This window comes from Sturnira hondurensis, unplaced genomic scaffold (genome assembly GCF_014824575.4).
Source record: "Sturnira hondurensis isolate 20B ecotype Veracruz unplaced genomic scaffold, ASM1482457v3 Scaffold0008640, whole genome shotgun sequence".
NCBI classification, from domain to species: Eukaryota; Metazoa; Chordata; class Mammalia; order Chiroptera; family Phyllostomidae; genus Sturnira; species Sturnira hondurensis.
Window position 1 is genome coordinate 21,114,303 of NW_028081271.1, and position 18,478 is coordinate 21,132,780.

Below are 18,478 nucleotides of genomic sequence, written 5' to 3' on the forward strand. Positions count from 1 at the left end.
TTTGAAGGTATTCAGATATACATGAACTGGCTATGACAATTGTCTTTATCTTTCACTCCACATACGAAGGAATTGAGGGTTACATGATTTTTAAACATAAATTAAGTTTTAAATATCAATTACTGCCAAATTTTGGCATTCTAACTATTGTAACACAAAATAAATCACTCTTTAAAACCAGTGTTGACCCCTCCACAGACACACCTTGGAGGATGCCTGCTTTATCACCTGCTTAAGAAAATATTCTGTTGTTGCTTCTAAGTGCTTTTTTCTTTCCTGAGGTGCTACACTTGCCCGACTTGAGTTTGATCCTCTCAGTCCGTGCTGGGCTGTTCAGGATTTCATTTCACATGAAGATATTTGCCTATTAAACATAAAGCCAAATGTATCAGCATGGCTATTTCAATGAAGTATCCACTTAGTGAATTTTGGCATGAAGATCTTCAACTAGAACACAAAGGCAGCACTTATATGGAGATTTATATTTTTAAGCACTTGACATTTATTAATTAGCTCACCCACACCACAAACCTATGAGGTAGTTTAGCATGACTTCAGCATGAATATATTATGGAAGAAGCAGAAAAAGAAAAGATCTGTTGCCACAATAACGTGTTGATCAAACCCTCCCTGCTCATTCTGGTCACAAAAGAACGACAATCAATGCCTTGTACAAGCTGGTCAGACAAGTAATTCGTATTTTTCTTAGATGGAATGTAGATAGGGGAGTGATTTTATTACCTGACAGTTTAGAAAGGTTTTTTTTTGTTGTTGTTGGAGTTCTAATATGCCATGCTCACAATGGCCTGTCAGAAATACCTCACTTAAAGATCAGCTTCAGGAAAGGTGTGCCCCCCATCTGACCCTGCCCAGCCCCCAGGGCTCAAATTTCCCTATGGGAATATTTGCATTTTTCATCAAAACATTCCATATTTTTCTTTTCTTGGTCTGATTGGTCTAATACACTCACTTCAATAGAAAGATCTAAAGACTCTTGCAGTTCCTATTTATATTTATATGTCATCTGAGAGGCAGATGAAAACAAATTCTGTTGGTCTTTGTAGGCAAGCAATTGCAGATGAGTTTTATTACCACTTTTATCAGCAAGAGGGATCACTGTAGTCCTCTCCACTTAGCAGATTGCTTTATGATCATATTTATTAGTGCACTTGGCTGTAAAGATCATATATAATGAAAGCTCATTAATTTGGGTTTCACAGCCAGGGCGTGTGTGGCCACTGGCACAAGTGCTAGCCTGAAGCTCTCACCTCTGCACTTAAGGAAGAGAAACTCTTTGGAAAATAAGTGAATTGCATAACCAGGACTGTAGGAGCATTTGATCTCTGAAAAAAGACAGACTATTTCAACCACTTAGCAAGTGCCCCTTTAAATACAAAAATTTTACTCTAATAGAAGGACACCATTAGGCTTGAGTGCTATGTTAATTCTGAATCATTTCTCCCTGTTGGAGCAAAACTTCAAATGGGCAGTAGTTGGCCAGTTTCATTGACATTCCTACAAGTACTCTGGAACTGTGAAAGTGCTTTAAGTATAAATAATTTGGATAGCCTTGTTCTTTCTAATAGGTAGCGTTCTCCCCTAGTTTGCATAAATTAAAGATGACCCACATTTCTCTCGAAATCTCTACTGTAATCAGGTGGGCCTGCCAGAGTAGCTCCACAAAGCTCAAATCTGCAAGGGTCTTTTCTCTTGGCCAGAATTAATTTGCCTCTTTGAAAATATTTACCTTGGATCTCATCCCATTCATTCATAATGAAACTAGAATATGAGATGTGACCTAATTAAACATACCCATTCCCTACCCCCACCCTCCCAAAAAATGACAACAAACAACTAGCTTTCCAAGCAGGACTGCTTCCATTTAAGACTTCCCAAAATATAAGTATATCCATAGGTTCTTTTTGTTTAAAGCTGAACATACACATCACCTCCATGGTTCCCTGGAATGATAATTTCCCTTATCTGCATGGGCAAAATACGTAAACAGATTTGCAAACAAAGTCTCTGGCTGGGTATTCACTTTCACTTTACAGCTTGCCAGCAAGCAATGACGTGAAGAATTCTGAAATAATCAGATTCTTATATCTGGAAGCTTATCTATGGATGTTGGCAGAGCCTCTCAGTAAAAGAAAAGAGATCTATGTTCATAGGCTCATCTACACTATATTAGATTATTAAAAACACAAAAACAAAACACCTGAGGGCATGAGCTCACACACTAAACACAAAGGAAAACAGACTTTTTTTTAAACATGGACAGAGCTTATTTTACAGCAGAATTGACAAATAAAGCCATATTTTACACATTTGAACTAAAGTCATCATTGGAGGTTGGTAGCTCTTTAGTGTGCTTTCCAAAACAGCAAGACAGGTTGCTTCCCATTGAAACCTTCCTTCTTTCCAACAGGACAGCTGTGGCTGGTGTGGCTGCTTCTTCCGCAGGCATGGAAACTGCCCACCCTGGTCCCTCCTGCGTGGGCCCGCCTCCAGGGATGGAGCCAAATTTTAGAGACCTTAATAACAATGCTGTGCATTTCTAAGTCATTTCATTTATTGCTCACTGAGATGTAACCACCTCAGCTCTCTGTAGAAAAACAATAGGCGACTAGAAACGCTGACATCCAGAGATCAGTTGCTTGTGGTCACAATGAACGAAGGGTAACCCCAGCCAGAGAGCACTGAGAAGCATCATGAATAGAAGCTAAACTCCTGGCTTGGCAGCCAGCCTGCAGGACACCACATCCAGCCCTGGTGGAAAATAATTAAACCTAGAGAAAGAGCTTTATGATTTATTCTTAGACACATTCCCCACCAGAGAGTAAGTGTTCCAGTTGGCCATATTGGCCACTGGTGCTTTTTCCAAAGTGATTGAATCTTGGCTCAGAAAGAGGGCATCAGTGAGAAACAGAGGACTAGGGGACCTCGTCATACCCAAGGTTGTCATTCTTCAGAATTGACTTTTTTCCATATCATCAGTACCCCACATTAAAGCCCACAAGTCAGGCCAACTTCATAAGAAATATTCATTTACTTCTCTCTCATTCCAGGATTTATCATTCTTCTTTTGGAAGCCTTTGGGAAAGCATTTCATCAAGGTCAACTGCTGTGAAGACTTTTTTGCCTAAGAGGATCATCATGCAGGCAAACTAATTCTTTTTCTAAGCTATTATTTTGGCAGCTTGCAAAGAGGACTTGGCGTAACCTTGAGAAACTGTTCTTTGAAGGATCACAAAACAGAGATGGGGATTCTTCCTTTATTTACCAGCTTCCTTCTCGTTGCTCAGATGGCAAACCTGGCTCACATTTTTGAAGGCAAAACGAGAAGGACCAGAATTTGTATTCATTATTTATCTTCTACTAATAGTGATTCTTTCCAGTTCAGTGCATGTTGCCATTGTCATGTCCAACATGACGAAAAAATAATGTTTGTTTCTTGATAGAGGTGGCTTACATCTCAATCATCGAGGACTTAATAGAATATTTTTATATGTTAAAGGAGTCTAGAATAATCTGGAGATAAAGATTTTTCCACCGTCTTTAAGGTTAAATGATGCTCCCGCTGTTTTCTATAGGGTTATAATTTAACGTGAGCTGAATATATTATCAGGAAAGAATTTAAAAATCCATCCACACATCACAACTTACCACAAAATTAAAAAAAAAAAGAAAGCTCATTTACTCCCCAAAACTAAGATTAGTCATATGTTAATTTGTGAATCCTCGTAAGAAATGTTCATTGTTCAAGAAAGAATCCTCTGGTGGTTGATAAGCAATTCTCCATGGCAGAGAAATCCTGATATTTTTCTCATTTCTTGATTGATGTTTTCACTACTTATTCTTCAGGCTGTAAGACAGAAGGGAAGACAGTCTCACCCTCTTTCATAATTACATACATATTCCATTCTCTCTCTCACCCCGCCCTGCATCACTTTATCCATCAAATTAAAATAAAGCTAAATTTATATGATAGATCTTTTAAATTCAAATAATTTAATTTATATAATAACTCAATTATTACCAATGTCATCTCCATGTATGTCTATAGAAAAAATACATATCTTTACACGGTCAGTCCAGATATTAAATTCATTCTGAAAATACTTAAAATGAAAATAATAAATGAATTTTTATTTATGGCATATTACATATACCTGTCTTTAAATTTCAGGTAAAATTACTTGTAGAAACCTCTTGTTGGGAAAGGAGGACATTATAACATTTAGATTTCCAATTATTATAAACCTCATTCTGTATTCATTCAGAATTTTCTCTGTAGATAAATAGAAAAAAATTGCTTCTGGTTTTACTCTCAAGGAGTATTGATTTAAATCAAATAGTTAATTAATTTTTAAAGGTTTTTTAGTTTTGTTTTTCTTTATGGGAACCAGATACTACCATTTATTGCATGCCTACTATATGTCAAGAATTTCACATTTTATTGTACATGATAATTTAATCCCCACAACCATCTTTAATATGAATGTTATTTCTCCCCATTTTTAAAGTGAGAATATTGAGGTTTAAACTGGCTATGTTAATGGCACAAGGTTATATGCCTATTAAGGGGTGAAGATTAAACCCTGAGAAAGATCAGATTCAGAAGGCAGAAGAGCTTGTTGACATTACGTGCAAGGGATATCTCTCATGCTATTGAAGATGTCCTCTGGCTGCATCAAGATTGCTCAAACAGCCCTTGCCAGACTGGCTCAATTAGCTGGAGCGTCATCTCGTAGACCAAAAGGTCACAGGTTCAATTCTCAGTCAGGGCACATACACAGGTTGTGATTTCTGTTCCTGGTCAGGGAGCGGACAAGAAGGCCAATTGATCTCTCTTTGTCTCTCTCTCTCTTTCTTCCTGCCTCCCTCCCTCCCTCTCTCACAAAAAAATATTCTCAGATGAAGATTAAAAAAAAGAAATAAAGACTGCTAAAACAGTATTTTCTAATAGCTGACTACTAACACTAAAGTTATATTCCAGGAGGGAGTGTGGTAAAGGTGTCAGAACAACTTAGAATCTTTGTATAGATTTTCCAGTCCCTCACCACTAAGATCTAAATATCCTAGTGCAAAAAAAATCTGATAAATGAAAATTCACAAGCGACAAAAGGAAATTCTATCACTCACCTAGAATCACACAGCCTACATTGAAATTGTATTTTCTCTCCCAAAAAATGCTTAATAAAATAGATCTTAAAAATAAAACATTCTTAAGATTGAAATAAGAATTTGGATATTGTTGGTATAATACAGACCAAAAGAAAATGGAGACCACATGCTATTTTTTTTGTAAAAATAGCTTTGAAATTTTGCCTTGTAATGACCCTAGTAATGACAGCTACTTTTAAACAGTTATAAAAAGAAAAACCCTATTTTAGAATCTCATATTCAGTTTCTCTACCATCAGGTCATGACCTAAGGAAATTCTACAGTCATTGCTATCTTCGTGAATTTATATGACATAAAAGTCAAAAGTTCTTTTTTTTTTCAAGATTTTATTTATTTATTTATCTTTAGAGGGGAAGGAGAGAGGGAGAGAAACATCAATGTATGCTTGCCTTTCATGCGCCCCCTGCTGGGAACTGGCCTGCAACCCAGGCATGTGCCCTGACTGGGAATCGAACCTCGATCCTCTGGTTCACAGGCTTGTGCTCAATCCATTGAGCTACATTAGCCAGGGCAGGTCAAAAGTTCTTACTAAGCCAACAAATATGACCTCATTTTTCTAAGCTGCAAAGATGAACACTTTTCAAATTTAAGGGACTTTGAACTACAGCATCTCTGTGTAACAGTGAGAAGAACAAACACATCTGCAGTGAGCGGGTGTTCGGTCATGATTCCATCATTAGAGCTAACCAGAAGAGAGTTGTGTGTTTTTTTAACTTAGAGTAAAAGTGGTATATTAAGAACTTCACCTCATAATGAGAAACAATATCACACTCTTCCTTTTTATAGTCAAAATAATTATTCAGATTCTTTCTGAATGCAAGGAAGTAATGACAAATTAAAATGCCTTTAAATTCCATATAGCTTTTATAATTATCCATCTGTTGCTATTATTATTACTATAAAGCCTCCTTCATATTATAGTTTGCATCCTATTTGATGCAGAACATGGAAAATTTTATTGCTATTAATAAATACGCAGCCATTTAACCCCAGGAGAAAATTATTTTTCATCCGAGAGATAAGCTGCATAATTCATGTTTTCAGAAATTTCTTTAAATAGAAAATTGAAGAAAGGCATAGGGAAAAAAGAATTCATTATATAGTTTCCATGTATGGTGAAGAACGATCTTTGTTCTCAGGGAGTCTTAAACCTGATTTGGATTAAAGAGACAGTCTCCATTGCCTTGCACACATACCACTCACACTCACAGAGTTCACTTTATTTTTGAGATATATCATCACAACAATGAAGACAACATAGCCTCTGTTTCACTTAAAAAATAATTAAAGATCACGAGGCCCTTTTCTTGGGGTCCGGTAATGCAGTAAGAAAAATCTTAGGATAATTAGGAATGGGTACCTCCACCTTCCAAAAGAAGTGGCCATGTCCGTGAACTGTGAGAAGTTCCCACATGCCTAACTTCTGTGAGCGCCACCAGCAAGTTGTTCCTGTCACACAGAGGGACAGGATGGCCCTGCAGGGCAGGTCTTGCGTTCTAAGGCCCCAGGTCAAATGAGAATCACATTTCCAGGACCAGTTAAATAAAAAAGCTTCTCTTTTTCTTAGTCACTTCTTTCCCCATTCTGACCAGAAGGGTTCAGAGGGTGGGGGTGGGGTGGGATGCTCTCAACCAGCTTATATAGATTGGTAAAAACTTCTTAATACCTGGAAGAAGCTTTAAATACTAAAATTAAACTGTTCCTACCATTACAAATGAGCAGAAATGAAAAAACTGTGAAGGGATTAAAAAGTACAAATTGGTAGTTACAAAAGAGTCATGGGGATACACAGTACAGCATAGGAAACAGAGTCACTAATACTGTAATAACTGTGTTTGGTGTCAATGGGTACTAGACTCATTGAGGGTCTATGAGTTGTAATGTCTCATAGACATTACATACTATTTTACATATACTATGTAGTAATTTACAAATACTATGTAAATTATGTAATGTCTGACCACTGTACTGTACACATGAAACTAACATAAAATAATATTAAATGTCAACTGTAACTGAAAAAATTATTTCAAAAAAGAAAAAAAAATCAGAGTAAACCCAACGATAAACTGAGTTCCTAAAACACCCGTTGTACATATTAAGTTAAAATGACCAGAAATGTATGCAGCCTTCTTGAAATATTATAAAAGTGTAGGAAAAGTATTCTGACCAAGTATTTCTAAAGGTTGTAACCCCAGAAAAATTTACTAATTCATCTGTGCCATGCTAAATTGAAACTGTGTGCTACACCAATTAGAAAACAAAACAGATCATCCTCAGCCATTTCCAAGCCCAGGTTCTGATAGCCAGGGAACAAGTTCACAGTGGCATGGAAAATGAAATCATGAACCATACATGCAATGATATGGCCAGAACTCATTGGATTAGGAGTTAAGTCAGGCATTCTCATCAATCATGTTGCTGAAAAGTTATACCTTTCAACTTATTCAACCTACTGTCTGAGAAGTGCCATGAATGACATCCAAGGACCAAATTAAATTAAATTTACAAAATTAAATGTTTTCTAGTTTTCATTCCCCCCCGCATTCCCTATCTTGGCAAATAAGAATTTAAGGCAGAAATTCAGTATTTTCCTAGGCTTGTTTTGTTTCTCCCTCATCAACCACAGATTTACTGGCTTCCTGTTTCACTCTGAAACGTGTCGTTTCCTCCGCCCCCTCCCCATCCCTGCTTCGTTCCAGGCCCCTGCCACTGCACCAGTGTCTACATGGCATCTGTGCCGCCGGCTCTGCGGCTTTATCCTTTGGCGTTGCAGTGCTTTTCTAGGTTCCATCACCTACTGCAGAAAATATACCCAAGTCAGCTCTGATGTGACCACACTGCCTTCTCCTCCAACTGCAACTTCTTGTCAGTCATATACCCCTGCCCCCCTAAATCATTCTAGACGCCCATCACAGAGAATTACTTGAGGTTTTACCATGCTCTTGAAATGAGCTGCAAAGTGCGGTCTTCAAAATATTCCTCACAGCCCATGGTGGGGGGATGGGGGAAAGGGGTGATAGGGCAGTTTAGATACTTTTTATAACAATGGCAAGCTGATAGCTAGTTGGTAGCTGTGCGGCTGCCCTGGTAAAACGTCTATGTAGTACCTCATGACGGAGCTGGGGGAGCTTACACAGAAGCTGCATGAGAGGTAGGAGCCGGAGGCTCCTGTGTCATGGGGAACTCTTGTCCTGGCTAAAGACGGCACCTGAAAGAAAGTAAAAACTATGGGGGAACTGGCCAAAGTGGCACATGGTAGGAGGGGCCACTTATGAGGTTACATAGGGAGCTTCAGACGGGATTTAAAATAAGGGCACACTGAGAGAGGGGAGGAAGCAGCAGCTGTGGGGCTTGAAAGGGTACAAAAGTGCTGCCCTATCAGCCACGAGGTCAGCAGTGAGTGGCAGCCATGAGGAAGGAGCCATGAAGGAGGGGGATTGGGCCACAAAGTCTGGTGTGTAAGGAGGTGCCATGCAGTTTGGAGTAGTAAGGAAATGCCATGAGGTTTTGAATTAAGAGCTGGAGTAAGAAAGGAGACTTGCTGGGAAACCCGCCTGGAGAAGACAGTGGCAGAGCGAATGGAGCTCTGCAGGGACCTACTCAACCAAGCACGGATTAGTGGGAGATGCCTGGAATGCAGAGCTGTGGCCAGGAATGCTGTGCTGCAGATTTCTGCTTTTCTGAAAGATGGCACCTCTGGCTGCAGTATTCTGAAACTGGCCTAGGTTTTGGGGGGTGGAGGGCAAGGCTATGTGTTTTGGGGTGTTTTAAAGGGAACAGGACTTAATGGCAGAAATCTTCCATTATTCTGAATCTGTGTGACCTACAAATAAACAACCCCTTTCCTTGTTCACCAAACTCTTGCATTGGGAGTTATGCTCCTTGGCAGTGGGCAGTTGAACATCACAGCTTTTCCATAACAGTATAGGCGGGGTTCTGCAACACTCCCGTGTGCTTCTGTGGTTTGCACACGCTCCTTCTTCTGCCCAGGAACTTACTGCCCAAGCCTCTACTTGGCTGGCTTTATACATCACTCTTAACTGAAGCATGCTTCCTTATGATATCCTTTCCTGAATGTATCCTTGGCCTAACAAAATGTATTTGGAATGTTTTTGAGCAGCCTCTTGGAAGTAGAAAACAAAGCCTCAAGAATATGTCCAAGCTACAGGAAATGATCGATAAATTGTTATGCTTAAGACAAGGTGTGAATACGTTTTGCTTCCGAGAAGGGTGAATGGCAGGGGAACTGGGGGTGGTGGAGAAGAAAGAAGAGAAAGAGAACGTGGGGGCAGGAGATGAGATGTGGAGAGAGTAGAACCAGAAAGATGGCTTTGTTCTCCGCATGGTGCAGTCTCTGTATGATGTCCAAACATCCAATTGTTGTCTAGACAAACAAAATACTTGCAAAATGTTAATTATTAGTGGAAGTCTATGTAGTCTGATTGATAAGAGGAAGAGAGAGCAAAGTTAAGGGGAGAACGATGAAGAAAGACCACAAGAACTGGGAATTTCAAGCATAGGCAGGGCTTCGGGTTTAAAGAGACTATTACACATTTTGCTGTCCTACGCCAAACCAAGATGACCGGAAGTGGGATATTCCGCGAACATCTCTGACATCTGGGTAACCCAAGATGAATTTATCCAAGTCTTTCTTGGGGAAAAAAAATCCTGTCTGTTATGGCCATTGAATGAAGAAATAATTTAAGTAAATTCAGAGAATAGTCAAATATTGTAAACATTCAAGAAGTTGTGAATATTCAAAATATAGAATGTATAAAATTAACGCAGCTCTATCACTTCCTAATATACCCAGAGTACTTTACAAAAACAATGTGCAATTAACTTACCAAAACACGTAAGAAAACAAACCTGCTCCGCCTCATATAGAGCTTGCATTGTTTATATGCAAATTAATGCCCCTGAGGTGCTTGGAAACAATTTGTTCCCTTAAGAAGGCAAACGTTCTCTTTATAATCTTGCTTACACTATTCATTTCTTTGCAAACCATTTTTCATAAAATTCCAAAAAAAATGAAATGTTAGAGGCAGAGGGACACCAGGGCTCATAGAGAAGTCCAAAGGCCTCATTTTACAGATGAGAAAATCGCCGGAGCCCCTGACACATCCAGACCCCTCAGCCTTACCAAGGCCTGCACCCTCACCCCTGAGCCCCTTGTCTGGGGGATTCCATTGCTCCTACCCTGGGATTCTAGCAATAGCCGAGCAGGTGCAAACAGCAAGGGGCATCAGTATCCTAGGCAGGTAAAAGAGTCCAGCACCATGTTCCATCCACTTATAGAACTGGAGCCCTGTTTGTTTCGGAGCCTCACCCTTCCTTTATCTCCAGCAGGAAATCTTTCCTGACTCGTCATTCTCCTTCTCCTGTCCCGGTTAAGTCCCCCGCCTAAGTGCTCGCCTCTGTTGTTTCTCTAACCACATCCTACCACAATCTTTTGTTTACCATCTGCCTCCCCTTCACAAAAGCCTGGGACTGTGTCTTTGTCTGTGTGTTCAATTCTTGGAGGAGGCCTGACACAGAATCAATGCATAACCTTCCCCAAATACATGTAAGTGCATAAAGAAAGCCAGAGAGAAAATCTACTGCCACATTGGGAAGAAGCCTAACTCCCAGACACTCACAAGTCCTCATCTCCTGTCCTACCCCAGGCAAGTCCATCCTTAGCCTACATTATCAGAGGAGAAAAACAATTAAGCATTTAAAGTAGCTCTATCTCTATTATTATCTTCCACTATTCTTCTAACAGATCCAAAGGGCTCATGATATCAAGTTAGAAAACTTGGTTTTAAACTCCAGCACCAATTGTTACTAGTTGGATGTTCACATACAATATTCCTAACTTTATTTAGTCTCAATTTATCCATGTGTAAAACAAAGACATCAACAATATCTTCTACAAAGGGGTGTCATGAGCAGTAAATGAGGTCATGTACATGAATGTGCCAAGTAACCACTGAAGATTTAGAGATTCTTATTACCTTACCCTTGTTCTTCATCACTTGAAAGAAAAATTTCTGAGGAAGTTGTTACATAATAAAGACTTTATCTGGTTTTTGTCCCAAGCTCTTGGAGTCTTTGTCTTAAACCCTTGGAATGTCCCAGTTGATTGTAGCATCTTTATTATTCAGGGTGGGCCCTGATAGTTCGTGTCAATGAGGTAACTCATAGTGAGTCCTTAGATAATTTCAGGATGGGACTGGTCATGCAGGAAACACCAGCCTTGTAGTCAGAGGACTGAGACTTTAGCCAAATGATACCAGCCCGACCTCTCCGAAGATGGGGAGGCTGGAGACTGAGACCAGGCATGTGCCAGCAATCCCATTGCTCAAGCCTAAGTAATAAAACCCCAACAGAATTCTGGGCACTGGAGCTCAGAGGGGTTTCCTGCCTGGTGAATACATCAGTGTGCCTGGAGAATGAGGGGCGCCTCCTGATTCCACAGGAAGAGGGCACAGAAACTGCATTTGGGATCCTCCCAGGCCTTACCCTAAGCATTTTGTCTGGTCCTGATTTCTACCTCTTATAATGAACCTATAATCCTAAGTCTAGCACTATCCTGAGTTTTGTGGTGCCTTATAGTAGACTGTTGAACCCGAGGCGGCAGTGGGAAACCTGGCATTTGCAGCCACTTAGTCAGAAGGGCAGCTGGCCAGGAATCCCAAAAGCCTGTAGCCGCTGGTGTCTGAAGGAGGGTAGTCTTGTGGGGGACTGTGCCCTGTCTTTTAAAACCTTTGGTAGCTCCAGGCAGTTAGTGCAAAACCACACCGCATCATTGCAGTAGCACACCTATCCCATCCTGCTTCTGTGTTTGAGTGGACAGAGCCCAGGCCTACTCACTGATGAGTCTCAAGGGACTAGACCAGGAGCTGCTGTGCAGTGGAGCACGGGGCAGAAGCAGTTCAGCAGGGTCGGAGAGTGAGCTGTCCCATCAGCTGCTGGACCTCAAATCCCAGATCTGGAACTCACTGCCTCAGTCTCCTGATCCATGAGATGGGATGACATAACAATAGCACAGATTTTGAAAGGTGGCTATAAAATTAAATGAGTTCATACATAAAAGTATGATGTACCTCATACACATGAAACAATAAATACATGTTGTCTTGTATCATTATTAGGATTATTTATGCTGCTGCCTTGTCCCTAATTTAGGCAAAGTCAATTATGTCTGGTACCTTGACTGGCCTGCTAGGGGTAAAAATAGAAGTAACATGATAATGCAATTTTTTATAACAAATTACTTGACAATTTTTATATTATTATCAAAACCTCAAAACATTATATGATGGAACAAGTAAAATCAGAAAGAGCGTTAAATTGTGATCTGGGCCTGGTTTACCACCAACTGGCTATATTGCAAGTGTCACTCCATTTCCCCAAGCTTCAATTTCCTCATCTGCTCTAGGAAGAAACAGACCAAGACCCAGTTATCCTCCAGGCCCCTTCACCTCTGTCACGCTGGAACCCTGTGGCTGGGCGAAGGTCACTGGAGCAGAGATAGACGCAATCCTTTAAGTCATTCAATTCCAAGTTCAGCTTTTTTTCTGTCCATCCCATCTGAATTATTACAAACTCCAAAATGGAAAACCCGCTGATGGAGAAGATTGTATACAAATTTCCTTTTGCTTTTCTTTTCCCCTCCAGGCTGAGCTCATTTGCTAACTCGCACCAACTGCAGACACAGCCCAACCTTTCAGTAGGCGTTTGAATCCACTACTGGAATCTACCAGTGCATTTTTCAAACAGACCCAAATTCTGTATCATTAATGGGGCATTCGGTCAAGGAAATATTAAAAGAGTCAGCATGTCCTTAAGGAGAATTTCTGAGAGGTGGTGGTCTAGTGCCACGCCCTTCAACATAGCCAGGTCTGAGCCCAAACAAACCAAGTTGCATACTGCAAAGGGCAACAGTGTCTGTAGTGTCCGTGGTAGAGAAACTCTCTCAGTGATGTGGAGACAATTCAGTCACATCGGGAATGCTCCCAGTGAAAATCGACGGGGCTGGGCCACTTTAAATAACTGTGTCCCCAACACTGTCCCAGTAGGACATCAGTGATGCAGAGTGCAGTACACTGCTGTGGAGTCAGGGATCCTGCACCAGTGGACACAATCTGAGCCATGCGATTAACAACAGATGACTTTACCTCTCGGAGGCCCAGTTCCCTAGTATCCAGTTTAAGGATAAGATATCTGCTGCATCGGACTTTGGTGAGAAATAAATGGATTGATGAAACCCTTTGCAAATGGTAAAGTGAGTGGCAAAGCTATTTAAATGTAAATCACCACAATAACTCTACATAATAATGACTTTATTAATTCTTCAAGACTATATTATACATTTTAATTGACATCATGTGGTGGGAATAATATATTGACTGACTACACTATCATTGGTTTGTTTACATGATAGATCTCTATCACCACAGACTTCTGCAGGGTCCAAGGGCTTGACTCTAATGTACTTTACACTATTGGAAGTAAGATGTTTGTCAGATGGGGGTGGGGGGGAGTGCTAAAAACCTTGGCCTAAGTAGTCGGGAACTGTGAAGGGTAATGAATCCAGTGTGGAGGGGAAGACAGGAGCAGGGGGAGGCCACAGGGGAGATTTGCATTTATGTATGGGAGGGGCTAATTGCAACTCGCAACTTGGTCCTGACCAGCACTAACGAACTCGGTGATCCAGCTGAGGAGATTGTCAAGCTTCCATTGGTTCCATTTGTTTTTTTCTTGATGTTTAGAGTTAACTGCAAGAGTAATAAATTATAGGAAGAACTATTAAACAAAAAGAAACCAACACTTGCTGATTTAAAAAATCCTCTGTCTCTCTGGACAGCAAAGGATGCTAAAGTCAAGACATGACTCCTGACTGCTATCAGAAAAATGTGGTCTACAGATAAAGCTAAGACTGCATCGTGCTCGGTATAGACTTTAAAAAGGTAAAAGAATCAGACTGTCACTGGGTCCCACACAGGAGCCTTTGAAGAGATTAAGGGTGTCCCTCAATGGAATAATGGAGCTTCCAGGAAATTTAAGGGCATTTTTTCTCAGCCTTCTCCGCCGGACCCAAAGCTAGAATAAGAAATTTATGGGTGTGACTTTTTTCTAGTGCAGTGAATGCCAGTAAAATTGACAAAAGTCCTAACATTTTTGAGAAACTGGCGTCAGCAGAAACAATGTCATTTTAGACTGAAAGGAGCAGAGATGGCACCAAATGAAAAGAGACCAGTGGACCCAGAAATTCTACTGGCAGGAAGCAGGCCAAGCAAAGTATCAGGTGCACTTGGGCTAGCTCTCCAGAACAAGGAAGGATGACTCAGAGGGCAGGCCCAGGTGAGCAGCTTCCAAAGTGATGTCCCTGCATCCTGGTGTCCACACCCTGGTGTGATGTCTTCCTCTTGACTGTACGCTGAATCTGGTGACTTGTTTCTAACAAATACAATATGGGTGGTATTATTTCAAGATTAAGAAAAAGGCTGCGGTGTCCATCTTGTTCCCACACTGTCTCTTAGCCTGTGGCTTGCTTGCTCCAGTTGCTGTGGGCTGCCCATGCTCAGAAATGCCTCTGGCCAGTATAACAGAGGCCCTGATGTCAACAACTCACAAGGAACCAGACACTGCCAACAATGATCTGTGTGAAATTGGAAGCAGATTCGCCCTTAGGGTAGCCTTGATGGAAACTTTAGGAGAAACCCAGAGGCAAAGATCACAGTTAAGTCATGCCTGGATCCTCGGCCCACAGTAACTGTAAGATGTCATGCTTGTATCCTTGGCCCACGGTAACTGTAAGATAATAAATGCTGGTGTTTTGAACCACTAAATCAAAGTGTAATTTGTTAAGCAACAATAGATAACTAGTGATTCGTATTATGCATTAAATTATGTCTCAGCCAACACTACCGAACCCCCAGAATTTGTTGAAATTCTAACCTCCAGAACCTCAGAATATGATCTTATTTGGACTTAGAGTCACTGCAGATACAATTAGTTAAGATGAGGTCATACTGCAGTAGGCTAGGCCCCTAATCCAACATGACCGGTGTCCTTATAAAAAGGGAAATTCCACAGAGATACGTATATGAGGAGATACGTATCAGAAGCTGGAGAAGGGCCTGGGACAGATTCTCCCCTAGCACCTTCACAGGGAGCATGGGCCGGCTCCGACCTTGACTTCGGACTTCCAGTCTTCACTTGAACAAATCCCTATTGTTTAAGCCATTCAGGGTGCGGGACTTTGTTACGGCAGCCCCAGGAAAATAAGAGTCATTAAATGGGGAGAAAGGTGCTATTATAGAGTGTCGAGCAGAAGAAAAACAACCAAAGAATGACTTTCTCTGTTCCCAGTAGTATTCTGAAATGCTGAAATGAAAGACCCTCACAAAAGCCTAGCAGGAAAGAAAAATCTATGTGTCCCTTTTCAATTTCTATCACCACAAGGCTCTTCCAATCACAGAAGTTGCGGGCCAAGGCAATGAGTCATCCAGGTGGACACCCCCTTACAGCACAACCTCCTTCCCACACCTCAGAGAGCTAAGTGGGGTACAGTGGCTAGAGAAAATGGAGCAGAGCAAACGTGGGGTACAGTAAAAGAAAGGTCCATGGAAGGAGAATGTGTGTACATCTCACCTCCTAAATAAATGTGTTCCTTAAAAAAAAGGACTCCCTTTTTCGTAAATTAATTTACAGCACTAGCTGACCCATTTAAAGAACCACAGGGTGAATCATTTTAGCAGGAAAAATCATCTTCTAATGTACCTCTTACATAAGGTTACACTCTATGGAGAAATACGCCCCAGCTCATCTCTCGATGTGACTGAGTGGTCTCCTAGGTGTCAAGATCGATCAATTCTCAAACTCTATACATATTCATTCTTAATTAATAGACAGAAAGATATTGATTATGGGAAATCCAGGGCTGAAAAACAGACACTCTGATTAAAATTCATGCTGACTGCTCCCATCCAGTGCTGGTAAGTCCTGCTGGGAAAGAAAAAAATTTGTTGACTTTTTTAATATTTGAGAAGATTGAAGAAATGAATTACATTCCAATGGTCCTCAGAGGGAAGCGCTGATTCCTGAGGCAGCCCAATTATCTGCATCCAGCCTTTGACCTTCACTCCGTGATGACTGACAGAGAGGAAAGGGAGACGGGAGCCAGGGATCCGCAAGGCTCCCAGTGAGCCGCAGGTGACAGGAAGTGCCCTGCTCCTAACTGATCGCTGCAGAAATGCAGGTTGTATGAAAAGTCACACTGAAACATGTCTCAGTGCTGCTCCTGCCTAATTTTCAAAGCAGACTCAGACATACCCGGCCTCCTGGGGCTGGTCTGAGTCAAGTCTGCGTTTTGAAAGCATTTCATACACACACACACACACCAAATGCCCATGGAAAAAATACGGAAATGCAATCATGATAAGGAGTGACATTTCTCAAGGTGCATCATTGCAATATTTTGATGAGCCCCCATTTGTGAACAGCCAAACAACTTTTATTAATAAACAGCAGTTACAGTTAGACATCTGTGCCTGCCATCTAAATGAAACCCATGGCTGGCTCCTGTGTGTCACCGGTTTTCCCACAGTTTATGGGCTTGATCCAGCCTGAGTGTTGGAAAGATGGCTTCCAGTGATCTCAAGAACCTGGTAGGTAACTTTGGTGAGTATACAAAACCCCCCAGTTTTGTTGTTGATCTCATTTGTTTTCTTCCTTGGCTTTTCACACAGGTCTCTCACAGTTGGTTGCTCTGATCAAAATTCAGAGTTTAAGAAGCAAAAACTCCCTGTGTGGAAGCTGACACTGACTACATGAAAGTAGTTAACTGGCTATTTGGGGAAAAAAGAAAGCACAGTATAGTGAAAGGACGTGCATGGATCTTCAGGCCAAACAGATCTGGATTTGAACATTTGAACCTTGCCACTTAATAATTACGTGACTTGGGAAATTATTTCAGCTTCCGCAAGCCAGGCACCTCATCTATGACTGGGGTGTTAATATTCACCCCTTTAGAGCCAAAAGCTCTATAGCCACATTATACTATAATGTGCCGAGGACACAGCAAAAAATCAAAGTGGCAAAATCCCCACCTTATATTTTACTATAGAGAGATAGATCAGCAATTTTGAAGTTATATTTTAACTGAGAGATCAGTTTCATTTTGCTNGCAAGCCAGGCACCTCATCTATGACTGGGGTGTTCATATTCACCCCTTTAGAGCCAAAAGCTCTATAGCCACATTATACTATAATGTGCCGAGGACACAGCAAAAAATCAAAGTGGCAAAATCCCCACCTTATATTTTACTATAGAGAGATCAGCAATTTTGAAGTTATATTTTAACTGAGAGATCAGTTTCATTTTGCTATGTTGGACTGTTTTCAGCAATGAATAAAAATAAGTAAGTTACATGGTATATTGGAATGGGAAGAAAAAAATTAGGGCTGGGGTTATAGAGAATATGAAATAGGAAGTGCAATTTTTCAAAGTGATCAGAGAACGTGCCATGTGCATGTAGAAGAAATTGCCAGGCAACATGTAGTCGCTGGAGAAAGAGCAGGCGGGGGGATCAGTAAGTACAAAGTTAGGAGGCAAGACCCTCCTTGAGATCCCCGAGGAGGAGCAGGGTCAGCGTGGCTGGGACGGAGGGGAGTGTGAGGCGCAGTAGGCGGGCCAAGGGGGAACTGGAGTGGGAAGGCGTAGGTGCGGGTAGGGCCCTGCAGCTAATCGTGCAGACTTAGGCCATCGTGGTGGACAAGACAGAAAATGATTAGTAGGTTCTGAATCAAGGATTGACCTAATCATTAAGAGTTTAGTGAATTAAAAGAAGATGAAGGCAAAGATGAAGAAGAGGGGAGATGCAGGAGGGGATAGAAGGCAAGGAGGAAAAGGAAGAGGCCGTGGAAATAATATAAAGTACTTAGCACATCTGTTGAAACAGGTAGGTGCTTCAAAAATGCTATTTTGTAGCCCTCTTCACACTCCACAGAGAACCACAACAGTCTTTCTGTCTCTTCCCATTTACCTGAAGACTATGATTTATGCACACAATTTTGGTTAGAAATTTTAATGTTGCCTGAATTAATGTTATGACATTTCAACAATAAAGATGAACTTTGGAGTCCAAGCACAATGTTTTACTGAGACTCTGAAGATTTGTGCAGAGGATTTCTGCCTTGCTGGGTTAAGGAAGTCAGATAATGGTTCACCATCCATCCATCATGAGTTGTCCACAGATCAGGGCTCTTGATCACCATCCACAGGCTCACTCCGCGTGTCT

General features: G+C 41.1%; 1 protein-coding gene across 1 annotated transcript in view; it reads right to left on the minus strand.

Moving 5' to 3' along the window:
* Positions 1-482: 482 nt before the first annotated feature.
* ZMAT4 (zinc finger matrin-type 4) overlaps positions 483-18,478 on the minus strand; it is a 323,574-nt gene continuing 305,578 nt past the window's right edge. Inside the window, exon 7 of the mRNA XM_037055427.1 lies at positions 483-3,865. Coding sequence (XP_036911322.1) covers positions 3,850-3,865 — 16 coding nt within the window. The 3' untranslated portion in view covers positions 483-3,849. The remainder of the gene's footprint in view (positions 3,866-18,478) is intronic.